Source organism: Mytilus galloprovincialis, chromosome 7, assembly GCF_965363235.1.
Source record: "Mytilus galloprovincialis chromosome 7, xbMytGall1.hap1.1, whole genome shotgun sequence".
Classification (NCBI taxonomy): Eukaryota; Metazoa; Mollusca; class Bivalvia; order Mytilida; family Mytilidae; genus Mytilus; species Mytilus galloprovincialis.
In genome coordinates, this window is record NC_134844.1 from 96037603 (window position 1) to 96060669 (window position 23067).

General features: G+C 32.6%; 1 protein-coding gene across 1 annotated transcript in view; it reads left to right on the forward strand.

Annotated features, from left to right (window-relative positions):
- The first annotated feature begins 488 nt into the window (after nucleotides 1–488).
- The window catches only part of LOC143084335 (uncharacterized), a 56859-nt gene continuing 34280 nt past the window's right edge, over nucleotides 489–23067 (forward strand). Inside the window, exons 1-5 of the mRNA XM_076260746.1 lie at nucleotides 489–536; nucleotides 1427–1528; nucleotides 3779–3871; nucleotides 12033–12057; nucleotides 22660–22920. Of these exons, the coding sequence (XP_076116861.1) occupies nucleotides 489–536; nucleotides 1427–1528; nucleotides 3779–3871; nucleotides 12033–12057; nucleotides 22660–22920 (529 nt within the window). The remainder of the gene's footprint in view (nucleotides 537–1426; nucleotides 1529–3778; nucleotides 3872–12032; nucleotides 12058–22659; nucleotides 22921–23067) is intronic.

Below are 23067 nucleotides of genomic sequence, written 5' to 3' on the forward strand. Positions count from 1 at the left end.
ATTTTGTAAACATCTGATTTTAATAAGAAGTTGATGAGAACAAGTTGTGTTAACATCTTTAGTCAGATAATGTTAATTCTACAGATCTAATGTAAAACATCTTTTAAAAATAAAAAATATTTGAGAGAATTATATAAAGTGGGGTCTTATTTTTCTTGTCTCTTTGAACTGAATCAGAAAATATAACTTGTTTTTATGTTTCTTGAAAAAAAGTTATTTTTTTAACCTGACAGTTTTGATGGAAGTTCTGACATCTCACAATTAAACATGTTGTTTATTTGTTGTTAATGTAGAATATAAATACAAGTGTGACTGGTCATTTTATTCAGTTTTGACCACTGATTCATGTGATATATATTGTGTTTATATTTATTACACAACATTGTCCAGTTTATGACACAAGTTTTGATGTCTGTTATATGTTGATATTACAGGATGGAAGGACACCATTAATGTGGGCGGCTGTGAGAGGACACCTGGAGGTAGTGATGTACCTAGTCAGTCACGGCAGTCAGTTAGAGACTACAGACAGCTTGGTAATGATAGATATAATCACCTTACTCTGACCAAACATCACTTTATACAGAATCTACACAAAATCATGTTGTTAATCAGACAGATTTAATGGACAACAAATATTTGTTAGAATTATATAAAGTGGGGCCTCATTTTATTCGTAACACAGAACAAAATCAGATAGTTAAGGTTTTATTTTGTTTCCTGACAAAAAGTTATTTTTATAACATCTGATTTTAATGAGAAGTTGATGAGAACAAGTTGTGTTAACATCTTTAGTCAGATAATGTTAATTCTACAGATCTAATGTAAAACATCTTTTAATAATAACAAATACTTGACAAAATTATATAAAGTGGGGTCTCATTTTTCTTCTCTCTTCGTACTGAATCAGAAAATATAACTCGTTTTTATGTTTCTTGAAAAAAAGTTTTTTTTTCTCACTTTGATCATTCTACTGAATCATTGTTAATCAGGCAGGTTTAATGGAGACCTAATATTTGACAGAATGATATAAAGTGGGGTCTTATTTTTCTTGTCTCTTCGTACTGAATCAGAAAATATAACTCGTTTCAATGTTTCTTGAATTTTTTTTTCAACTTTGATTATTCTACAGACATGACAGAATCAACATAAAATCATGAATCAGACATGTTTAATGGACAACAAATACTTGTTAGACTTATATTAAATAGGGTTTGCTATTATTTTTACCTGTTTTGTAGAACTGAATCAGAAAATATATATTTAGTTTATATATCTTAATCTACCATTTATCAGTTTGTACACAAGTATAATTGTTTATTATCTTAGCCAATGTTATATTTCTTACATTTAGATAAATTGTTTGACACCTCTCTTGATTTATTATCACACACCGTTAACATGTTGATATTTTATTTTATTATAGGATGGAGAAACTGCTTTACATTGTGCTGCTGGGAATGGACATATTGATGTAACAAAATGGTTATTAGACCAAGGATGCAGTCCTTGGGTGAAAACAAAAGAGGTAACATTCATTTTTATTCTTATTCACTATCTTTATTAATGAAAAATGTATACACTTTAAATTGATATATAGAACAAAAATTCACTTGATATTATGTGAACCAAGTATTTAACACGGTGTAGTCACTTGATTTACAAACATTAATTATACCAACCCACAGACCACACTGCATATGATGTCAACACACTGATCACCAATCAAATGTTAACACAATGACAACCAATCAAAGTAATTAACATGGTGCAGTCACTTAATTAACAATTATTAACACGAGTCACAAAAACTGATAAACCATAATTCAAACAATGTCAACAAAGGGATAACCAATCAAAGCATGGCAATACAATGATCACCAAGCAATCACTACAAACATACCTTCCACCAATCATACATTACAAACACACCTTCCCCCGATCATACATTACAAACACACCTTCCATCAATCATACATTACAAACACACCTTCCACCAATCATACATTACAATCACACCTTCCATCAATCATACATTACAAACACACCTTCCACCAATCATACATTACAAACACACCTTCCCCCGATCATACATTACAAACACACCTTCCATCAATCATACATTACAAACACACCTTCCACCAATCATACATTACAAACACATCTTCCACCAATCATACATTACAAACACATCTTCCACCAATCATACATTACAAACACACCGTCCACCAATCATACATTACAAACACATCTCCCACCAATCATACATTACAAACACACCTTCCACCAAACATACATTGCAAACACACCTTCCACCAATCATACATTACAAACACATCTTCCACCAATCATACATTACAAACACACCTCCCACCAATCATACATTACAAACACATCTTCCACCAATCATACATTGCCAACACACCTTCCACCAATCATGCATTACAACCATACCTTCCACCAATCATACATTACAAACACACCTTCCACCAATCATACATTACAAACACATCTTCCACCAATCATACATTACAAACACATCTTCCACCAATCATACATTACAAATACACCGCCCACCAATCATACATTACAAACACACCTTCATTTCCCGACATCCCAAAATTAAAAAAAATATTCCCGCATCCCGTAAAGATCAATCCCGAAATCCCAAGCTAAAAACACACGATCCCTACGCCCCGAATAAGTCCTGCCTCCCTCTTATCTCTACACTATCTTCATTTTGGCCAAATCACTACTTTCACTTCCAACAATAATTTTTTATGCCCCATTTATGGGAATTATGTTTTTTAGTCTGTTCATCCGTTTGTCCGTCCTTCTGTCCGGCTTAAGGTTAAAGTTTTCACTTTTAACAATAAATTTGTATGCCCCATTAATGGGAATTATGTTTTCGAGTCTGTTCATTCGTTCGTTTCGTCCGTCCGTCCGTCTGTCCCGCTTCAGGTTAAAGTTTTTGTCGAAGTAGTTTTTGATGAAGTTGAAGTCCAACCAACTACAAACTTAGTAAATATGTTCCCTATGATATTATATTTACAATTTTATTGCCAAATTAGAGCTTTTACCCCATTACATAATCCTTTTAACATCGTAAAAGATAGTGCTGATATGGCATCTGTATACTATGGACACATTTTTGTTTCCACATGTTTTACTTATTTCAATATATATGCAACTGGTATGACCCCTTAGATAGTAAATATTTTAGAAAAAAAGGTAGACAGAATACAGAGAGTCTCTGTATATTATAGTTATATAATCGTAGTTTACACGTGGATAAACGCGAAAACATAATTGTCTCTAAGGAGGTATGATAGTTGTGGTTCTTGCGACCTAAAAACCATGATAAGGAGAACGCTCTGATTGGCTTATTTATTTTTCATTTTTGTAATCTATCATTGGTTTTCTTGTGCACGTTTAAAACCGGAAGTCTTATCCATGACTAAAAGTTAGTCTGATAACAGAAACAATATCCGGACACCTATTTTGTCGTTTTTTTTCTCCCAAAATAACTCAATCTGAATAGTCATAAGAATGGATGACAAATGCGACTATGTATGTTACCTAAAGAACACAGAAGCATGATGATTAATTTATTGTGGAAGGAAGAGAAGCGACACACAAAATGAGGTCTTCTCGTTTAATAGTATAGACAGGTAAAATTTATTCAACAATTAGCTATTATTTATTGTTTTACAGTTTATAAAATAAAGGAAGATGTATATGTGTTTGATTGATGAAAGATTATTTGATTGTATTTCAGGGTCAGACTCCTTATGATCTGGTAACAATGGAAAGCTATAATGATGATTCTGAAAAGAATAAGAGGAAGAAAGAAGTGATGGACTTCCTTAAGGTAGATAGTTTTTCTTAATAAAAAAGAGATATTCACAAATATGTCACAGATTGTTAGAGTCACAACAAACTTGGTACAAAGAAGTTACAATAAAACATTTGCCTTTAGTTGTCTATGTGGTATTTGTTGTCAGTTAACAATGTAAGTTGACAATTACAAGCGTGATGCCTAATGTAGATGTTGGCATATGTGATACGTGTTGTCAGTTAACAATGTAAGTTGACACTTCCAATTTGTTGCCTAATGTAGATGTTGGCATATGTGAAAGAAAAATGTTTGAAAACTGTGTACTCATCTGTTTTGATATCTTTTTGGTATTTGTTTTGTTGGCTTGCTGTCTTCTTGGTTGATACATCACATCTCCTTTTATTTAAGCAAAATATGTGCATTATTTATCAGTGTATGAAAAGATTGATTTAAATGTTTCTCTAATTCTATGGAAATTTATCCCTTTCCAAACCCATTGTTTAAAAAAATTTAATCCATGTGTGGTTGCCGGTGATCTCAACAAATCATTGGATGATTTTAAGGGTCATAACCTTTCTACCTAACTGGATGAATCAAAATATGCTAACAGGTGTTAATGAAATTGACAACATTGGTGACAGGCCTCTACAATAACTTTTTTTTCAACTTGTCCAGTAGGACAAGTACATACCAAAACTTACTTGTCCGAATGAAATTGTTACTTGTCCAAATTTTTTTTACTAAAAATAACCTTTTTACATCTTAAGGTGGCTCGGGCCGATTCGAAGTTTCTATCAGAAGTGCCGTATTTTTGGCTATTTTATTCTTTAAACAAAATGAATTATATTGGTCGAAAAAAATAGGGGGTCACGGACCATTTAAGCTCAAAATATTACTTTTAAACAGGTATGTTAAATGGACCATTTTTCAATGAAATGATAGGGAAAATGGAGGTGTTGACATATTTTTATCGGAATATCAAAAAAACGTTCTATGACAATTGGTCCAAAACTGCAATATGAAAAGCTGGAATATAGCTTCAAAGAATGAGCCAATAAAAAACATAGGTCACCGATAAGCAAAAAAAAATATTTTGCCTTAAAACCCAAATTTCGGCGAGAAAATGGTGAAAATGGGTGAAATGTCACTTTGATCCTTTAAAAAATACGGATAATAACGAAAATATTCTTTTAGTCACATAACAACAATGATTTAACATTTCTAATCAATCAAAATATTTAGAAAAATTATGTCGAATTTACGACAAATACTTTTGCAATTCATGCGTGAAATTATGCGCAGTCCCGAGAGTCAATTACAAAAAAAAGGATGACGAAAGATACCAAAGGGACAGCCAAACCCACAAATCCAAAACAAACTGACAACGCCATGGCCAAAAATGAAAAAGACAAACAAACAACAACACACAAGACACAACACAGAAAACCAAAGAATAAACAACTCGAACCCCAACAAAAAACTAGGGGTGATCTCAGGTGCTCCAGTAGGGTACAACTGAATCTAGTCATGTCACAGGACTTAGGTTCTAGTTTTCATCAATGCTAGTCTCATCAGACTCTGCACATGAGGCACCATCTGATAGGACTGTACACTCATTTGACATTTCATTTGCATCCTATATTTTTCTAAGTCGAAAAATGTGTATTCAAATACAATCAATAAAAAGAAGATAAGGTCTGATTGCCAATGAGACAACTCTCATCAAGAGACCAAATGACACAGAAATTTACAACTATAGGTCACTATATTGCAAGTATTGTTTTTTCTACTTATGATCAAATATGATTTTGTGAATTTTATGGTAAATAAAAAAAAATATTTTTGTGAAAAAAATACTGGTATGGTATGTATTATAAGGAACAGAATAAGGTAGCAACATGAGGTACTGATTTGTTTTGGTCCAGAAATGTCTCCTGCCTTGCCAAACTGTCTATCAATCATTACTACTAAAGAGATCTCCTACGGTGCCAAACTGTCTATTAAACTTGCAGCTAAACCTGTCGAGGTGACGAACTGTCCTGTAAAGTTACCTTATCTACAAAGCGCATCATTGATTCGGATCAGTTAGACTGGTTTCCGAGAATAGTATACCTTTTACATTTTAGAACGTACCTGACAAAGAACCAGTTAAAAATTATCGATCAGACAAGCGTTATTGTCGAGGCCTGTCGTGGAATGTGAAAGGCACACGAAGGGGATTTTCGTTTAACATAAAAAGAAAATTTATTATTTTTAATCATTAGAGAAACAGATTCTCACATAGTTACACATGGATTATCGGATTTATCCGATCTCACTAGTCTAGTTAAATTATATATTTTAAAGTACTCGCCGAGGCTTGGATTTTAAAATTGATGATATAACTTAACTCTCGTATAAAAGCTAATCAGACAGCTGTTACGTACATAATAAAAGCTGACATTACAACATGATAAAATTTCAGTTAAAAAAATATAATACTATCTTTTCTGTGACTGTTTTTTTTTATTTTTTTCACTTGTTAATCGATAAAAGGATAACATAACTATTTTTTGTAAAAGAAATAAATTGTCTTTTTGACACATTTCCTATCAAGTCCATTCTAATTTTAGACATAATGTATATTAAACTTGTATTTTGTGTATCTTCTCAAGGGATGTAGAAAAGACATTTCCTTACTCAAGAGAAGCACACCTTGTATCTGTTAGATAATGAGGAACAAAAAGATTCAGTGTCTTTTTGTTTTTGGAATGTACAAGTACCCGGCCACGTCCCTTTATTTGTATATTTATTGATCTTAGCCTTTTTTTAACTGACTTTAATAGTTTGTTCTTATGTTTTACTGTTACACCACTGTCCAAGGTTATGGTGAGGTTTCAGATCCCGCTAACATGTTTAACCTGCCACATTCTCTATGTATGTGCCTGTCCCAAGTCAGGAGCATGGAGTCAGTTTCTCAAAAAAAAACTTACGAGTAAGATTGATCGTGAGTCATGAACAATTCAGTATACTTACGATCATTCTTAGTCATAAGTTTTTTTGTGAAACTGACACCTGTAATTTAGTGGTTATTGTTTGCTTATGTGTTACATATTTGTTTTTGGTTAATTTTTGTCTCCATATATTAGGCCGTTGGTTATATTGTTTAAATCGTTTGACATTGTTATTGCTCATGTTGAAGGCCGTACGATTGTTAATTTCTGTGTCATTTTGGATTTTTGAGTGGAGATTTGTCCCATTGTCAACCATACCACATCTTCTTATTTATCATTTTATAATAAATGCATTGAACAAAATGACTAAAACCACTAGACTCCTATCATTTTTCCGGATTGCCCAGGATAGATATGTTATTATTCTATTTTTTCATGATATATTCATCTTTTGTCTTAGATTAAAAATAAAACTGTAAAAGAACCCAAGGTCATCGCCCCTATCCTCTCGGCCCCAGTTGAAAAATATCAATATGTAGATTAATTTAACAATCACAGTGTTCAGTATGCACCAATTTACTCAATGTTCTAAATAATAATTTGAATGGTACTACTTTTTACTGCATTAAATTTATTTTACAACTAAAAGGTTTTGAAAACAATGGAGGTTTATGTAAATTTTGAAAGTAAGCAGCCAAGTTTACACATCAATAATTTCTACTCTTATAATTCTCAACTATTTTTTTGTGCTCCACGTATGTAGTAAAGATCATGCATACTTCCTCTCAGTACCGGAGCGAGCATTACGTTGTTCCCTTGTCCGTCTATAAATACGTACATACATACATTATAGGTCTGTCCGTCTGTACGTTCCAAAATTGGTTTCCAATCTCTAACTTTAGTTTGCCTCGATCAACCAAATGTTAAGAAACTTATACACAATGCTTATCACCACAAAACACAGGTCAAGTTCGATTTTGCTGGCGTCACTTGATACTAGAGTTATGCTCCTTAACAAAAGGAAAAAATGCTGATTTTTTGTTTCCGTATTCCAACTTAAGTTTGTCTCTACCAAATGATATAAAACTTATACACACTGTTCATTACCACAAAACACAGATAGAGTTTGAAAGTTGATGGCGCCACTTTTCCAGTTCAAAAGTTATGCCACTGTACTAAAAGCAAAATTGCTAAGTTGTTCGTTTCAGTTCTCTAACTTTAGTTTGCTTCAACAAAATGTTATGAAACTTATATACAATGCTCATTACCACAAAACACAGACCCAGTATGAACTTTGGTGATTTCTTTTTTCTGTTCTAGGGTTTTGCTCCTTTACGAGGTGTAATACCACCAAATCATGGTACGTCACATCCGGTTGTATACGAAAGTAGGTCGAAAAAAATATTCCCTTGAATTTGACAGTTGTAGGTAATTAATCCCACATTTTATTTCAGTTAAAACATTTCTGTGTCATAAACATATGTCTTGGGTATTTCAAAACACCATTATTTTTTATTTGGGATTTCTATAGAAAATTTTGCAATCTTGAGGATACATGGTGACTAAACCTTGTACACAGATAAAATAAGGGGAGAACTTTGATTGGTTAACTTCCAATGATGTTTATTTTCTTATATGCAATGAAAAGTTATGTGAAATGTTTTCTATAGTACTGGATAGGATTAATCTTTACTCATGCCAAGTATTTCTTTATTTGAAACAAAGATAAATTCTGCAAATTGTTTGAAAAGTGCAAATTTAACAAAGACTAATAGGAGAAAATCAATGGTGGTATTACACCTATTATGGGAAGCTGTACATGCACCTTTTACCTTGTGAGTAATCTCATGTGTTAAAATTTCTTGCTATTTAAGTGAAATATTACAAAATATGAAATGTTCTGAGTGGATTGAGTCTCCAAAACACATTTTATGAGAAATTTGTCTTAAATAGGACTCTACCATGAATATTCAGTTGACAGAACAAGCCATACTAAGTGGGGTTTTTTTTGGGGGGGGAGGGGTCTCTTTATTTCTTATATTCTGCAATGATAGAATTTTTTTTTCCTAGGATATACTAAAATAAATATATAGTTATAAGTAGATGAAATTATTTTTAATGCTTTAATGACAAATTATTAACTAAAAGAGAAGCCTTTGATGTCCCTCTCTGGAACACGGCGTAAATTTAATTTTTACGTAAGGACTTAATGAAACCTCCTTGGAGACAGTAAACTTTTATATGGATTGTTCATTCTGTTAAAATGCTTCAAATAATCATTTTTTATAACATTTCTAACATAAATGAGTGAAAGTTACCCCATAATTTTTATTTATTGGCCTGAAAGTTGAAATTTTGAGGAAATAAGAGGTATAAATTGACCAAAAGAGACCTTATAAAGAAGACAAAGAGGTCCATTAGTGGTATTTATCTTCTTAAAATCATCTTGTGTATCATATTCAACTGTTTTTAGGTAGATAAAATAGATATTCATGATCATTTATTGGTTCACACTTTATTCTATCTTGATGCGGCATGGTTTGGATTTGTCGAAGACATTTTGCTCGAGTCGCTGTAGATGTCATCTTTCATTACACTAGATTTTTTCTCAAACTATTGAAATGATTATGACAAATCTTGACAGAAATGCTTGAAATAACCAGTATTAAAAAGGAAAAAAGTAACATGCAGTTTATTGAACAATCATGTCTTCTTTAGGTGTAATACCACCAAATCATGGTACATCACATCCGGTTGTATACGAAAGTAGGTCGAAAAAAATATTCCCTTGAATTTGACAGTTGTAGGTAATTAATCCTAAATTTTATTGCAGTAAAATCATTTCTGTGTCATGAAAATATGTCTTGGGTATTTCAAAACACCATTATTTTTTATTTGGGATATCTATAGAAAATTTTGCAATTTTGAGGTTACATGGTGACTAAACCTTGTACACAGATAAAATAAGGGGAGAAATTTGATTGGTTAACTTCCAATGATGGTTATTTTTTTATATACAATGACATGTTATGTGAATTTTTTTCTATAGTACTGGATAGGATTAAACTTTACTCATGCATGCCAAGTATTTCTTTATTTGAACATGTTGAAACAAAGATAAATTCTACACATTTTTTTTTAAAAGTGCAAATTTAACAAAGACTAATAGGAGAAAATCAACGGTGGTATTACACCTACAAATGAAAAAAATGCTGTTATTTACGACTTCTAACTTGAGTTTATCTCAATTCAATGTTATGAAATGCATATACAATGATTATTGCCACAAAACTCAGTTTAAGTTCAAATTTTAGTAGCGTCACTTTTAAAGTTCTTGAGATATCATGTCTCTGTATAACTTTATATGTTAGCCGGGAAACTGAGTCCCTATGCCAATGGACACATTCTCCATTTATCTAAGTTAAATTGTTCAATCTTTGGGCGAAGAAAAAAAAGAAATTAATTGAAACCTGATTTGCGATGGTTGCTGAGTAAGATATTATATCATGGATACATTCATGTGCAACCATGGAAACACTGATATAAGAATTATATTAGAATTGCACTCCTGCACTAAAGGTACTCATAAATATCCTTTAGTTCCACGTTTCAAGCTTAAAAATTACACTCAGTGATACTAAACATCTTTTTAAATGTTCTTCAATTGTTAACTTAAAACTAACTATGCGTTGCTAAGGAAAACTCGGGTTGTTTTGACGGATTATTTAGATACAAAATCAATATGATTTTTCATGCAAACATTGTTTCTTAATATATCAGTATAGGAGTCGACTTAATATGAGTTGTATGAAATTCATTTTTTTTATGGATAACATTGGATAAAAAAGTACTTTTGTGTGGTCATTAGGCAACATTGCCCCTTATCATACCTTGTCCTATGAATACATGAATCTTGTCCTTTGTGATTTATTTGTATGCTAATCAAATATAACAGTATTAACAAGAAGAAGATGCTCAACCCTTATAATGTAAATAGACTTTTTTGTGGTTTGTAAAAGATTTTAAAGATGTTGTTTTGATTGTTTTTATGCCCCAGCGACAAAATGTCGAGGGAGCATATTAATTTACCCCTGTCTGTCTGTCCGTCCGTCTGTTGGTCCGTTCATATGTCCAGATTAGGATACATTGTTCGTCCGGCTATCTCCTCCTAAAGTTTTGGAGTTACAACTTTAATATTTTGTAGGATGTTCATAAACATAATAAAGGTGTGCATGGCCACAGGATTTAGATTTTTATGCCCCACCTACGATAGTAGAGGGGCATTATGTTTTCTGGTCTGTGCGTCCGTTCGTCCGTTCGTCCGTCCATCCGTCTGTACGTTCGTCCGTCTGTCCCGCTCCAGGTTAAAGTTTTTGGTCAAGGTAGTTTTTGATGAAGTTGAAGTCCAATCGACTTCAAACTTAGTACACATGTTCCCTAGGATATGATCTTTCTAATTTTAATGCCAAATTAGAGTTTTTACCCCAATTTCACGGTCCACTGAACATGGAAAATGATAGTGCGAGTGGGGCATTCGTGTACTCTGGACACATTCTTGTTTTCAAATATTCTGAGAATGACAGGTAGTTGGACTTAGTCATGTTTTTGGTACTAGCTGCATATAGAGATCATGGTTTGTCTGGCTATCTCCTCCTACAGTTACATCATCATACATAGTGTTAAATTTATAATTTCCTATGGTCAGGGGGAGGCATCATTTGTGTCTAGCAGACAGCGTAACAATTTCAAGTTGTATGCCAACATCACTGTTTGTCAAATCTAAAATATGTGGAACTATACTCGTGCATGTGGTAGATCAGAAAAGGGAGTTGGGGGCATTGTCCATATCTAGTATTGTGTATAGTCATGTTTACATTTTTTCATGGTTTTTAGCTCACCTGTCCTGAAGGGCCAAAACAGTTTTTGTCATCACTTTTCGTCCATTTCAAACTGATGCGTTAGATATTTTCAAACTGATATGTTATTGAGTTGTGTTGTTGCACCACTGTCTCAAGTTTAGGGGGATTGAGCACTCACAAACCTGTTTAACCACCACTTTATGTACATGTATGTGCATGTTCCAAGTCTGAAGCCTGTACTTCACCCATTGTTTTGGTTGCTGTCTGATATATTTGTACTTCGATTATTGATTGCTCGATATCAGACTATTGATTTTCTCGTCTTAATGGCTTAACATTTGACCGTGGACACACCAAGTTTATGACTTGTTATGTAATATCAGATTGTTTATTCTTTTGTAGACTGTCATGTTAGAGACTCCAGAAGGTAAGTCTAGTTATTATCTGCCAGTATTCTTGTCTATTATACCGTTATACATGTATAAGAACAAAGTGTTTTCCTGTACTAGTATTGCTATTACGTTTTTGTATGTCTGCTTTGTTAAACTTCTAATCGTGAATAAAAGAAGGTTGAAGGTTGAGATATCAATACACTTAAAAAATCCATACATTTTGTATATGCTTGTGCTGTCCCAAATCAGAAATCCTGAAATGAGTTGTATTTATGCTATGCTTTTTTGTTAATTTAAGAATTTAGTGTTAATGGCAGATCTTGCACTGAACTGCATCTGTTTAAACATCTTTTGTACTAATTTTTCTGCACCAGATACGGATGTCAACATTAAATTTCTTTCACTGATATGTTTGGCCAATTAAAAAAAATGCAACAGAATGTAAATGAAAAAAAAGTGAAATTATTACCGTAAATATGTTATGCTCGTGCAATATACAGACTTCATTTGATTGTTTTTCAATCTTTATTTACATTTACTAAACAAGTGCCTTTCTACAGATTGACATATTTTTCGAAATCTAATATTGGTCGAATTTTGCCATGGCTTCTTCAAACTGATCTCCTGTATTGTTAAATATTTCAAAAACATCTTGTGCTCCCTGACTATTGAAATATAACAGTAATGTCCTTGTCTGTTCTCCCTCAGATACATTAGAAGCTGTCATGTAATACTCAAAAAAGTTCCTTAATTTTATACATCTTTGTTAAGACTGTTGCCAAAAACTGCTCTAACACAGCAATCGGAGAACAACAGACTGAAATTAACACTACCGTAGTTTTACAGTCATCATTGGTTGACTGGTTTACGATGTGCCTGTGTTTTTATTTGGTAGCGAATTTTTTTTGTGAATATATAGTCCTCTGATCTGTTATTTATTGATTGAGTCCTATTTTCGAATGTTTTATATTAAATGTGATGTATGCATAGCAGGAGATGCCTACCACATCGACGCACCAGGTCTTGCTTCGTTTAAAGTTCATAGAGTTCCCTCAATTTCTGTTTGTTACCTTAAGCTGTCTCTTCCTACTCGATTTTCATAATTTGAGCAACAGGAAACTGTGAAGAGGTATTTTAACAACCAATTAGCTTTGACTGACTTATAAACCCCCGAAAACATTGCAAAAAAAATACCAGAAAAATATGCACAATCAGTCTTCATTGGTTGTCAAATTCATGTTCACTGATTTGATCCAAATTCTCATATTTGATTTATAACATACTTAAACGTATATCTAAATTATAAAAAGTCTAAAATAAACAATTTAAAAGGCATGGGTTCAATAATATGTAGCATTATTTCGTGTGCATTTAACTCTAGACCCAATCTACTTAGCAATGGTCCTGGTCGTGACCTCCGAAGACTGTGGACGGTAAATATAAACCGATATAAACAAAAATATAGATATAAGAAGATAGCAAACTCTTGCAGTTGGATTTGTCTCAGTCTGTCTGATTTTATGGTATAGGTTAAAATATATGTTTATCATAATTTTATCTGTATAATAATGAGTTTTTGTGGATTAAACCAGTCAATCAAATGGTTTACCCTTCTATGATTTCAATGGTCACATGTTTTTCCTTTTAATAATTGAGTACGCCTTATTCCTGCGTAACCTATCTCTAGCTAAGGGATTAAGGTCACATGAATACGGATCCAATGATGTTGAATTATTCACTTGCAAGAATTAATTCTTCAGTGATGTTTCTTAGCTTATTTTGACGAAATTTCTCTTTCATTAATGATTGACCAATATCATATTTTTTTTTTATTTTATCTCTTAGCTAATGCCCCTTTGATAAATTTGTCATACCTTCAGGGAAATTTATGAAACTTGAACTGGACTTCTGTCTCTGATCATAATACAGTTTCTGCAGCCAAATTTTAAACAGTATTTTTTTTTTTTATATTTCGATGTGTTATTGATAAAACTACTATAAATAAGTTAACATGATGGAAATCGTTAGTCAACTCCTTATTGGATTGATTGCCCTTGACGGACGATTTTTTTTTTGCATATTTGCCTATCATCTGCATAATTATAATAATTATATAGAAACTTCAAACATTATAAGACATAATCTAGTACTAATCCAGATTTAATGATAGATCTTAAAAATAGCCAAATCCATATAAGGTCAACTCTGCTTAAGGGAGTTGAAACTAAAGTTTCTAACAATTTCAAAAATTATTAACGGACAATTTTAGGAAGGTTTGTTATAATCATAACAATGATGAAGTGAAGTACTGACTACTGGCCTAATAATATCCTCGGGGACTGATAGTCCACCAAAAGTGCTTTAGAAAATGAAAACAACACATATCGAAATCCATCTGAGGTCAACTTTGCCTGAGGGAGTTTTTAGATTCTTACAATCTCAAAATTAATTAACAGAACATTTTAGAAAGGTATGTTAAAAATCTTGTCAGTACCGGAATACTGACTACTGACTTAATGATATCCTTACCTCTTGGACTGATAGTCCAACTGCAGATGTATCGACACAGTGCCGTAAAAATGAAACCAATACGTTATATAGATCATGCAACCTAAGCACTTTACTGTAAACATTGTTAACTCATCCGACTGAAAGGCTAAGTGAGATTCTCTCATCACTTCGCGTCCGTCATCTTTCACTGTTAACTTTTACAAAAATCAGCCCTTAATATTAGTTACCTTATGACGAATAAGTGTAAGACGAATTTGACTGAAGCTGACGTGGCATTCATTGTTTATTTTTCAGTTTTCGGGGTAATAATTAAGTGATGATACGCCATTTTATTACAATGTAAGCTATGATAGGTATAAAAGAACTTGAAATAGCAAAACATTATTAGCTTTACTAGATTTTATTATAAGTCAACATAGCAAAATCGTCAGATCTTTCTTTATAAGAGTTAATACCCTTAAATGTCAATTGTTTACCCATATTTTATTAACCTCGAAGACAAATTATGGTACAACATTGTTTGTTCGTTTGTCTCAATCCATCTGTCCATAAATACTTCATATGATACCTCAAATTTGGTTTTATCAATTATCATGTTATTTTAACACACCATTGTGACATACAGAAGAAAGCTCCTTTTCGAATTAAGAATTTGATGGATTTGAGGTTTCAGATTTACAGGACTTTTTCTATTTTTTTCACTATTTTCTCATTTCCCGATCAATTGTGAAAAAAAGTTGTTCTTGTCGCTAGTTAAATAACTGTTCTTTGCAAATGATTGGTCAACATTTAATTATGACGTCAAATTTACTTGATTTCTTCTAAATCTCCTATTGAGATGTCATGAAAAATGCAACCATGCCTGATGACGTCGCATATAAAGAACACAACTTTCTGCAAACCTTTGAAAATGAAGTATAAAAAATAAAAAGATTCTCCAGTATGGTTTGATTGATCTTTTCAAAATTTTATATTATTTTTGGGATTGATAAATGTAAGCTTCTCTTCGATTTTTTTTTATTTTCTGAGTCGTTGTTCCATGAATATGATAAACAAAATTTAATTTGTCAGATTTAAGTAAATGTTTCCCATGTTGAACCAAAGCTTGAGTTTTGTTTTAATTGATTTATTGTAAACTTTGTATAATTGTTGGAATAAGTGACCATAAAACAATGTTTAATTAAAAAACGTCATTCGAAAGTTTTGGAACTTTTATTATTACATATATATATAAAATGCACTTTTTTTTAAATGTTTTATGCTTGGATCAAATGACTACAACATTTACGCTGGTAAGAATTGTGGATGCAGACTCTCTTTGATTTTTGAATTTTCTAGTTTGTCATTTCAGACATTTTACGGTCATATTTTTTGCAATTCTTATAATTCTGGTACCTTTGATAAGTATTGTTACATGCATTTTTTCGACAGAGCCATTTTGTGTGCTTCTGATGAAATGCTGTTTAAATATTCGTACTTAATTTTGAAACAATTCTAATACGCATAAGAGTAAAGCATGCTCTCATGGTGGAGCTTCTTATTTGTATTTGTGGCAAACATTATAGTACAAGTTGCTTTTTAAAAAAAATGCAATCGTGAACCTGAATGCCTGTTTGGAATGGAAGATCATATATTTGTTTATTTGTTTAAGATGCATGCTTTTGCCTCATTTCTTTATGCAGATAAACTGACGTGTATTCTTAATGAAACCTAAGTGGTCTATGTTGTGCATTTTATTCTTGTTAAAAAATATATTCTCTCTCTCCCATCCCTCAGTCGAGTCCGAATGATAAAATTACATTATGATAAATAAGAAGCAACCACTGTATGCTAATTCCTTTCAGAGGTGCTATTCTTAGGTCGAAATGTAACAAGGAAAACAGTCTTTGTTATAAAAGAATTTAATGAAATGAATAATGATTATTAGTTTTTGTAGCCAGTTCCAAGTGTCCACAAATTAATAATTTTGTATCTAAAACAAATTTTCAGATAGCCAGTTAAAGTTATTGAATAAGGTCTTTCTACATAATTTGAATTTTGGACAAACGAAGAAGTAATGGTAGACATCCTCAATATCGGACCCACAATGGCAAGAAGGAACATTTATGCGCATCTGTAGCAGGAATATTGATACCGTTAATGTTATTATAATATTAGCTCTAAATAGGTCATTGTTTAAGGATGAAGCGGAACATCGCAATTTCGTTAAGATATGTAATTTTCTTGGGCCGTATAAATAAAACGTTTCAATTTTGCATAATAGACTATCGTTTTTTAATTTTTTCTTAAATTTAGAAATTGAGTCCACATTGCGAATTTTTGGATCAATTTTATTCCATTCACGTATTGTAGAGGGAATACACGAATCAGCAGTAAGGGAAAGTCTACAAAATGGAACAATAATATCATGAACTTTTCGCAACGGATAGCTGGTTGTACTTTGTACACAAATATTACATAGGTACTCTGGTGCATGCTTTTGGTCCATGTTATAAAACATCTGTAATTTTCTTCTTCTCCTTCTTTCAAAAAGAGATCCCTAGCCAACCTCAGAATATAAAGTTTCAGTTTTTGTAAATATTGGTAGGCCTGTTACTAATCTTGCGGCTTCAAACTGCAAATTTTCTAATTTATTTGAGTAGCTTATTCCACAACTATCCCACACTTCTGTGGCATATTAAAAATGGGTCGAATACAAACTAAGTACAGTTTTTCTAAATTTTTTCGAGATAATCGGTATTCAAGTTTATGTAAAACATTTAAGTGTTTCTTTACTCTTGTAATTATACTTTCAGTAATAATGATTGTTCCATTTTGCGTCACTACTGAAATTAACTCCCAGATGTACTTAAACATATTAAAGGTATATTTTTACTATTTAAGGAAAAGCTATGGTCTGGAGTCTCAATATTTGAAAAAATCATAATTTTTATCTGAATTAAATGACATTTGCCATTTAGAAGACCGAACATCCAGCTCTTTCAGATCGCGAACACTAACAGATTTAATCTGTTCTCCGATACCAAAATAATTGAATGATGTGTCGTCAGCAAATAGCCGACACAGTGAAGTAAGCTTATCAACAATATCATTGATATATAAGACAAATAGAAGTCGACCAAGAACTGATCCCTGGGGAACACCAGCTGAAACATTACAGAAGGAAGAAGACGAGTTTCTGTATTCCTGCAACCAATCCAATACGTTTCCGTCAATACCATAAGCTTTCATTTTACATATAAGGCTCCTATGCCAAACTTTGTTGAAAGCTTTAGAGAAGTCACAGAATACACAACAATTTATATCTTTTTTTCCAAGGAGTTTAATATGCAGTTATATATTTCTAAGAGTTGATGGACAGTTGAATTTTTAGGGTGAAATCCTGATTGATACTCATAAATTAATTTATTATCTTTTAAATGATTGTATAAGTGCTTAAACACAACATTTTCATAACTTTTCCGACACAACTAATTAAGGATATCGGTCTATAATTTGATGGCAAAGATGAATCTCCCTTTTTGAAAATGGGTATCAGATTTGCTATCTTCCAGATAGTTGGGTATATACCCTCTCTTAAGGATTTATTAAATATAATTTGGAGCGGAACTGTTACCTGTGTTACATGTTTTTCAACAGACTGTGCCCCTCTTCTTGCCGAATTGTTTCTTTATTATTATTATGAGGCTGACTTCATGCAGGAACTTCTTAGGAAGAAAGATAGGAAGTTAGCAATATCCTTTAACTCTACTTTTCGCTATATAGATGATGTTCTTTCACTAAATAATTCAAAATGTGGTGACTATGTGGAACGCATCTATCCCATCGAAAGATACAGTTTAGTCGGCCTCATATCTTGACTTACGTCTAGAAATTGACAATGAGGGTCGGTTGAAAACAAAACTTTACGACAAAAGAGATGATTTCAGCTTTCCAATTGTGAACTTTCCATTTCTAAGTAGCAAAATTCCAGCAGCACCTGCATATGGGGTATATATCTCCCAATTGATACGATATTCCCGTGCTTGCATTTCCTATCATGATTTTCTTGATAGAGGGTTGCTGCTCACAAGGAAGCTATTAAACCAAGAGTTCCAAATGGTGAAGTTGAAATCATCCCTTCGTAAATTTTACGGACGCCATCACGAGTTGGTTGACCGTTATGGAATAACCGTTTCACAAATGATATCGGATATGTTCCTTACGTCGTAACTACAATCCCCTTCCCTTTCATGAATGTGCCCTCCGAATTAGACTATTTACCGGATTTGTTATCACATAAGCAACACGACGGGTGCCACATGTGGAGCAGGATTTGCTTACCCTTCCGGAGCACCTGAGATCACCCTAAGTTTGGGTTCGTGTTGTTTATTCTTAAGTTTTGTATGTTGTGTCATGTGTACTATTGTTTGTCTGTTTGTCTTTTTCGTTTTTAGCCATGGTGTTGTCAGTTTATTTTGATTTATGAGTTTGACTATCCCTTTGGAATATTTCGTCCCTCTTTTTCTGGACATAGCTTTAGCATCTTATGACTGATCACATCAGGACCAGATGCCTTGTTTGGATTTAATATCTGAATAATATCTATTATTTCTTCTATATATACTTGGATATCTGAAAACTTACTATTAGTGTTTGTATCAAATTCGTTTTTCATCTAGTTTTGAAAGAGAGAGTAGTGGACACACATGCTTTGGAAAACTCAAACATTATCCTATAATCTCCATCAGAGACAATATGACGTAGATATTAACAACAATTGTCACCGTACAACTTTTAACAATGAACAAAACAAATATCGTATAGTAAGCTATCAAAAGCCCTGAAATGACTTATGTAAAACAATTCATTTGAGAAAACTGACTGCCACATTCCCTTATTTATAGCAGTACCTTGTTGATTGATTGATGGTAGTGTTTAACATCACTTTCAGCACACCAAGCTATATCATGGTAGTGATTTGTTGTTTGATGGAGGACTAACAATAGATAGGAAAACTGTCAGAAATATGTATTTACTATGGGTATTTATCAAAATCGAATAACCAAGTAAATTATTGTAATAATCTATTTTAATTCATAATGATAAGAACTAATTTGCGATAGGATATAATGTTTTTGACCCGTCTGTCAGTCCTATTCTTGTCTTCGCAACGCCTCTGAAACTGCACAACAGAATTTCATGAAACTTTGTTTATAAGAAGGTCATACTATGTAGATGTGCATTTCGACCAGAAATAATGATTTAACTTGTTTTAAGAAGATATGACCCTTTGACAAAACAATTTGGCCACCATTTACTGCTGCAACAATGTATTATAACTACTCTTAACCATACTCAAATATCAAATCAGGAGCGCCTGGCCTTTGTTAGTCTTGTATGCTTTTTAATTTTAGTTTCTTTTATATATTTTGGAGTTTAGTATGACGTCCGTTATCACTGAACTATTATACATTTTTGTTTAGGGGCCATCCGATCCACGCCTCTGGTAGCGGGATTTGCTCGCTGCATTGAAGACCCATTTGTGACCTTTGGCTGTTATCTGCTCTTTGGTCGGGTTGTTGTCTCTTTGACACATTCCCTTTTTCCATTCTTAATTTTATAAGAATTTCATCAAACGTTTTCGAAAATACGGACATACTTTATAGATGTGCATATCGACAGGAAACTATTATTAAATGTTTTTTGAAGTAGTTGCCCCTATGCACGTAGATTTAGCCATTGTATACTACTGTTACAGTTTTCCAACGAAAATTCTCTTAATTTGAACTAAACAACAATTTTAATTATAATAATTCTATGACACTTTGTAGATACTAATTTCCATGTGCATAACGATAGACAAATACGATTCAATGCTTTTCAAATAGTTATTCCTCTTTGAATTTATAATTTTTACAGTCAGATACTACTGCAGAATATTTGCAGCTCACCTCCTCTGAAATCATCCATAATGAATTATTTTGTAAATAATAAGGATATAGATTATAGGTTTGCAAATTGACAATAAATTGAGAGTAATTGGTTTTGGGGTCAAATTCCTGATTTCTGTAGGAACATGGTGGATTGAACCTGGTTTTATAGCTAGCTTAACTTCTCACTTGTTTGTCAGTCGCATTAAATCTATATTGACAACAATGTGTGAACAAACCAAACAGACACAATAGGTGAAAATAGAAATTTGATCACAATCCTCTGACAGTATCAAGCTTTAATTTTGTGTTCACAATTGCCCTAACTGTTCAATGTTCGACCTCTGCGGTCGTATCAGGCTGCGCTCAGCAAAGCATTTTGTTTTTAGGAGTTAAACCTTTTGTAAGTAGGCTTCTCTGAAACTGCATAGTAGAATTGCATAAACTGTAGATGATAATGACTTAATGTAGATGTGCATATCTACAATTAAATGTTGTCCCACGTTATGTCAGTCTGTCCCTCTTTCACGTTTACTGTTCTTGCCAGATTTTTATGAACATATCAATGGTTTATATCAGCAATGTCTTGAAAGAATTCGAAAAATACAGTGCCGATCAATTATCTGTAAAATAGTTATGCCTCTTTGATACATGAATTATATTGAAAATTGCCTCGCTAGTGCTCTTACGTGTACAGTTCTTGTCAGATTCGTATGAAACTTATATCATTGATTTCTAGCCGTAATGACTTGAAAGAGTTCTGCCCCTTAGAAACATCGATTATAGGGAGAATTGCATCGTTAGCACTCTCTTGTGTACAATTCTTGCCAGATTAGTAAGAAACTTATACTATTAGTTTTTATCACCAATGTTTTGGAAGAGTTACAAAAGCAGCACTGATCACCTATTTTTAAAGAGTTATACCCTTTGGAAATATTAATTTTTGGTGAAATTTGCAATGTTTTATCATGTTAAACATGTTAAATGTTGCAGAGTTATGAAAAGAAGCATTGACTACATAATTGTTTTATACATTTTATCATTTTATTATTTTATTACATTCAAATTGAGAGACGTATACAAATAAATAGTTACTTTCAACCCACCATTACTTTTAAATATATTGTACCAAGTCTGGAATATGGCAGTTGTTTGTTTCTTTGTTTGTTGGCGTTTGTTGCACTTTAGTTGTTCCTTTGTTTTCCTATTATATTTGATATGTTTCCCTCGGTTTCAGTTTGTAACCTGGATTTGTTTTCGCTCAATCGATTAATAACTTTGAACAGCGATATACTACTGTTGTCTCTATTTATATTCTTCTTGTGGTTGTTAGATAATTTTAAGACATATAGTCTTAAATATGGACACAATGCTGGTACAGTGTAACGAGTCCATGTATTATTTATGGTTCGTTTAGACTTTTTTGCAATTTGGATATACGTTTGATAATGATAAAAATCAAACTTGATAACAGGAATTTGACAACTTATACCTTTGTATGTAATGCCTGTCAATATTCTATTTATAATTGGTTTAAGTTTATGTGATCAGTTGTATTGTCCATTTACGTATTTGTACATTGTAATGCAATGTATGTTTTAATTACCCCGTCGTAGTAGAGAGGCATTTAGTTTTACCCTTTTTTGTCGGTCGATACGTACGTATGTCCGAAACTGGTGATATCGTTCTATAACTTTAGTTGGTTTAAAACAAATGGTATGAAACTGATGCACAATACTTATTACCGCAAATACATTTTATACCTTTTTAGGTAATACCTGTCAATATTCTATTTATAATTGATTGATGTTGATGTGATCAGTTGTATTGCCCATTTGTGTATTTGTACATTGTAATGCAATATATCGTTTTAATGACCCCGACGGAGTAGAGAGGCATTTAGTTTTACCGTCGTGTTTGTCCGTCAGTCCGTACGTATGTCCGAAATTGGTTATATTGTTCTATAACTATAGTTTGCCTCAATCAAATGTAATGAATCTTATTACCACAAAATTCACATCAGGTAAGAATTGGGAAGCGTAACTTTTACCATTCTTGTGTTATGTTCCTTTATGTTAACTTTAATATGAGCAAGGGCATTGTCTATGTTCCATGGACATATTCCCCATTTATGTTATCCTCTTTTCCCCTGACACCGGTTGTTTTTTTTTATAATATTTAATTTTAAGTACAAAAGATTCATTTTTTTTCCAGAATACAATAACATGATGAAGAGGAAAAAACAGTCTACTATGCTAAATCGTTTAAATCGTTTAACGGGTGAAGGTACCTACGAATCGTATGACATGCGCTGTATGGTAACTGGCCAGTTCGCCGTCGGAAAATCGACTCTGGTGAAGCTATTAGTTGGGGACGTCATTCCCGAAGGTAGACATCCTACAGATGGAATCTCTCTCCTTGAAGGTCGATGTGGTATTGATGTCCAGACAAGAGAATGGGTTCTTATAAATCCAGGTAAGAGTTGAAATACACAAAATGTTTTGTTTTTGTCCTGTCTCATTGGAGGGAGCATTAAGCGTTGTCCGTCTTTTCGTCCGTCCGTAGATTATTTGAAGTTCAGAGGTATATCCAAAATAAGTTAAAGTACTTTTAATTTAGTTT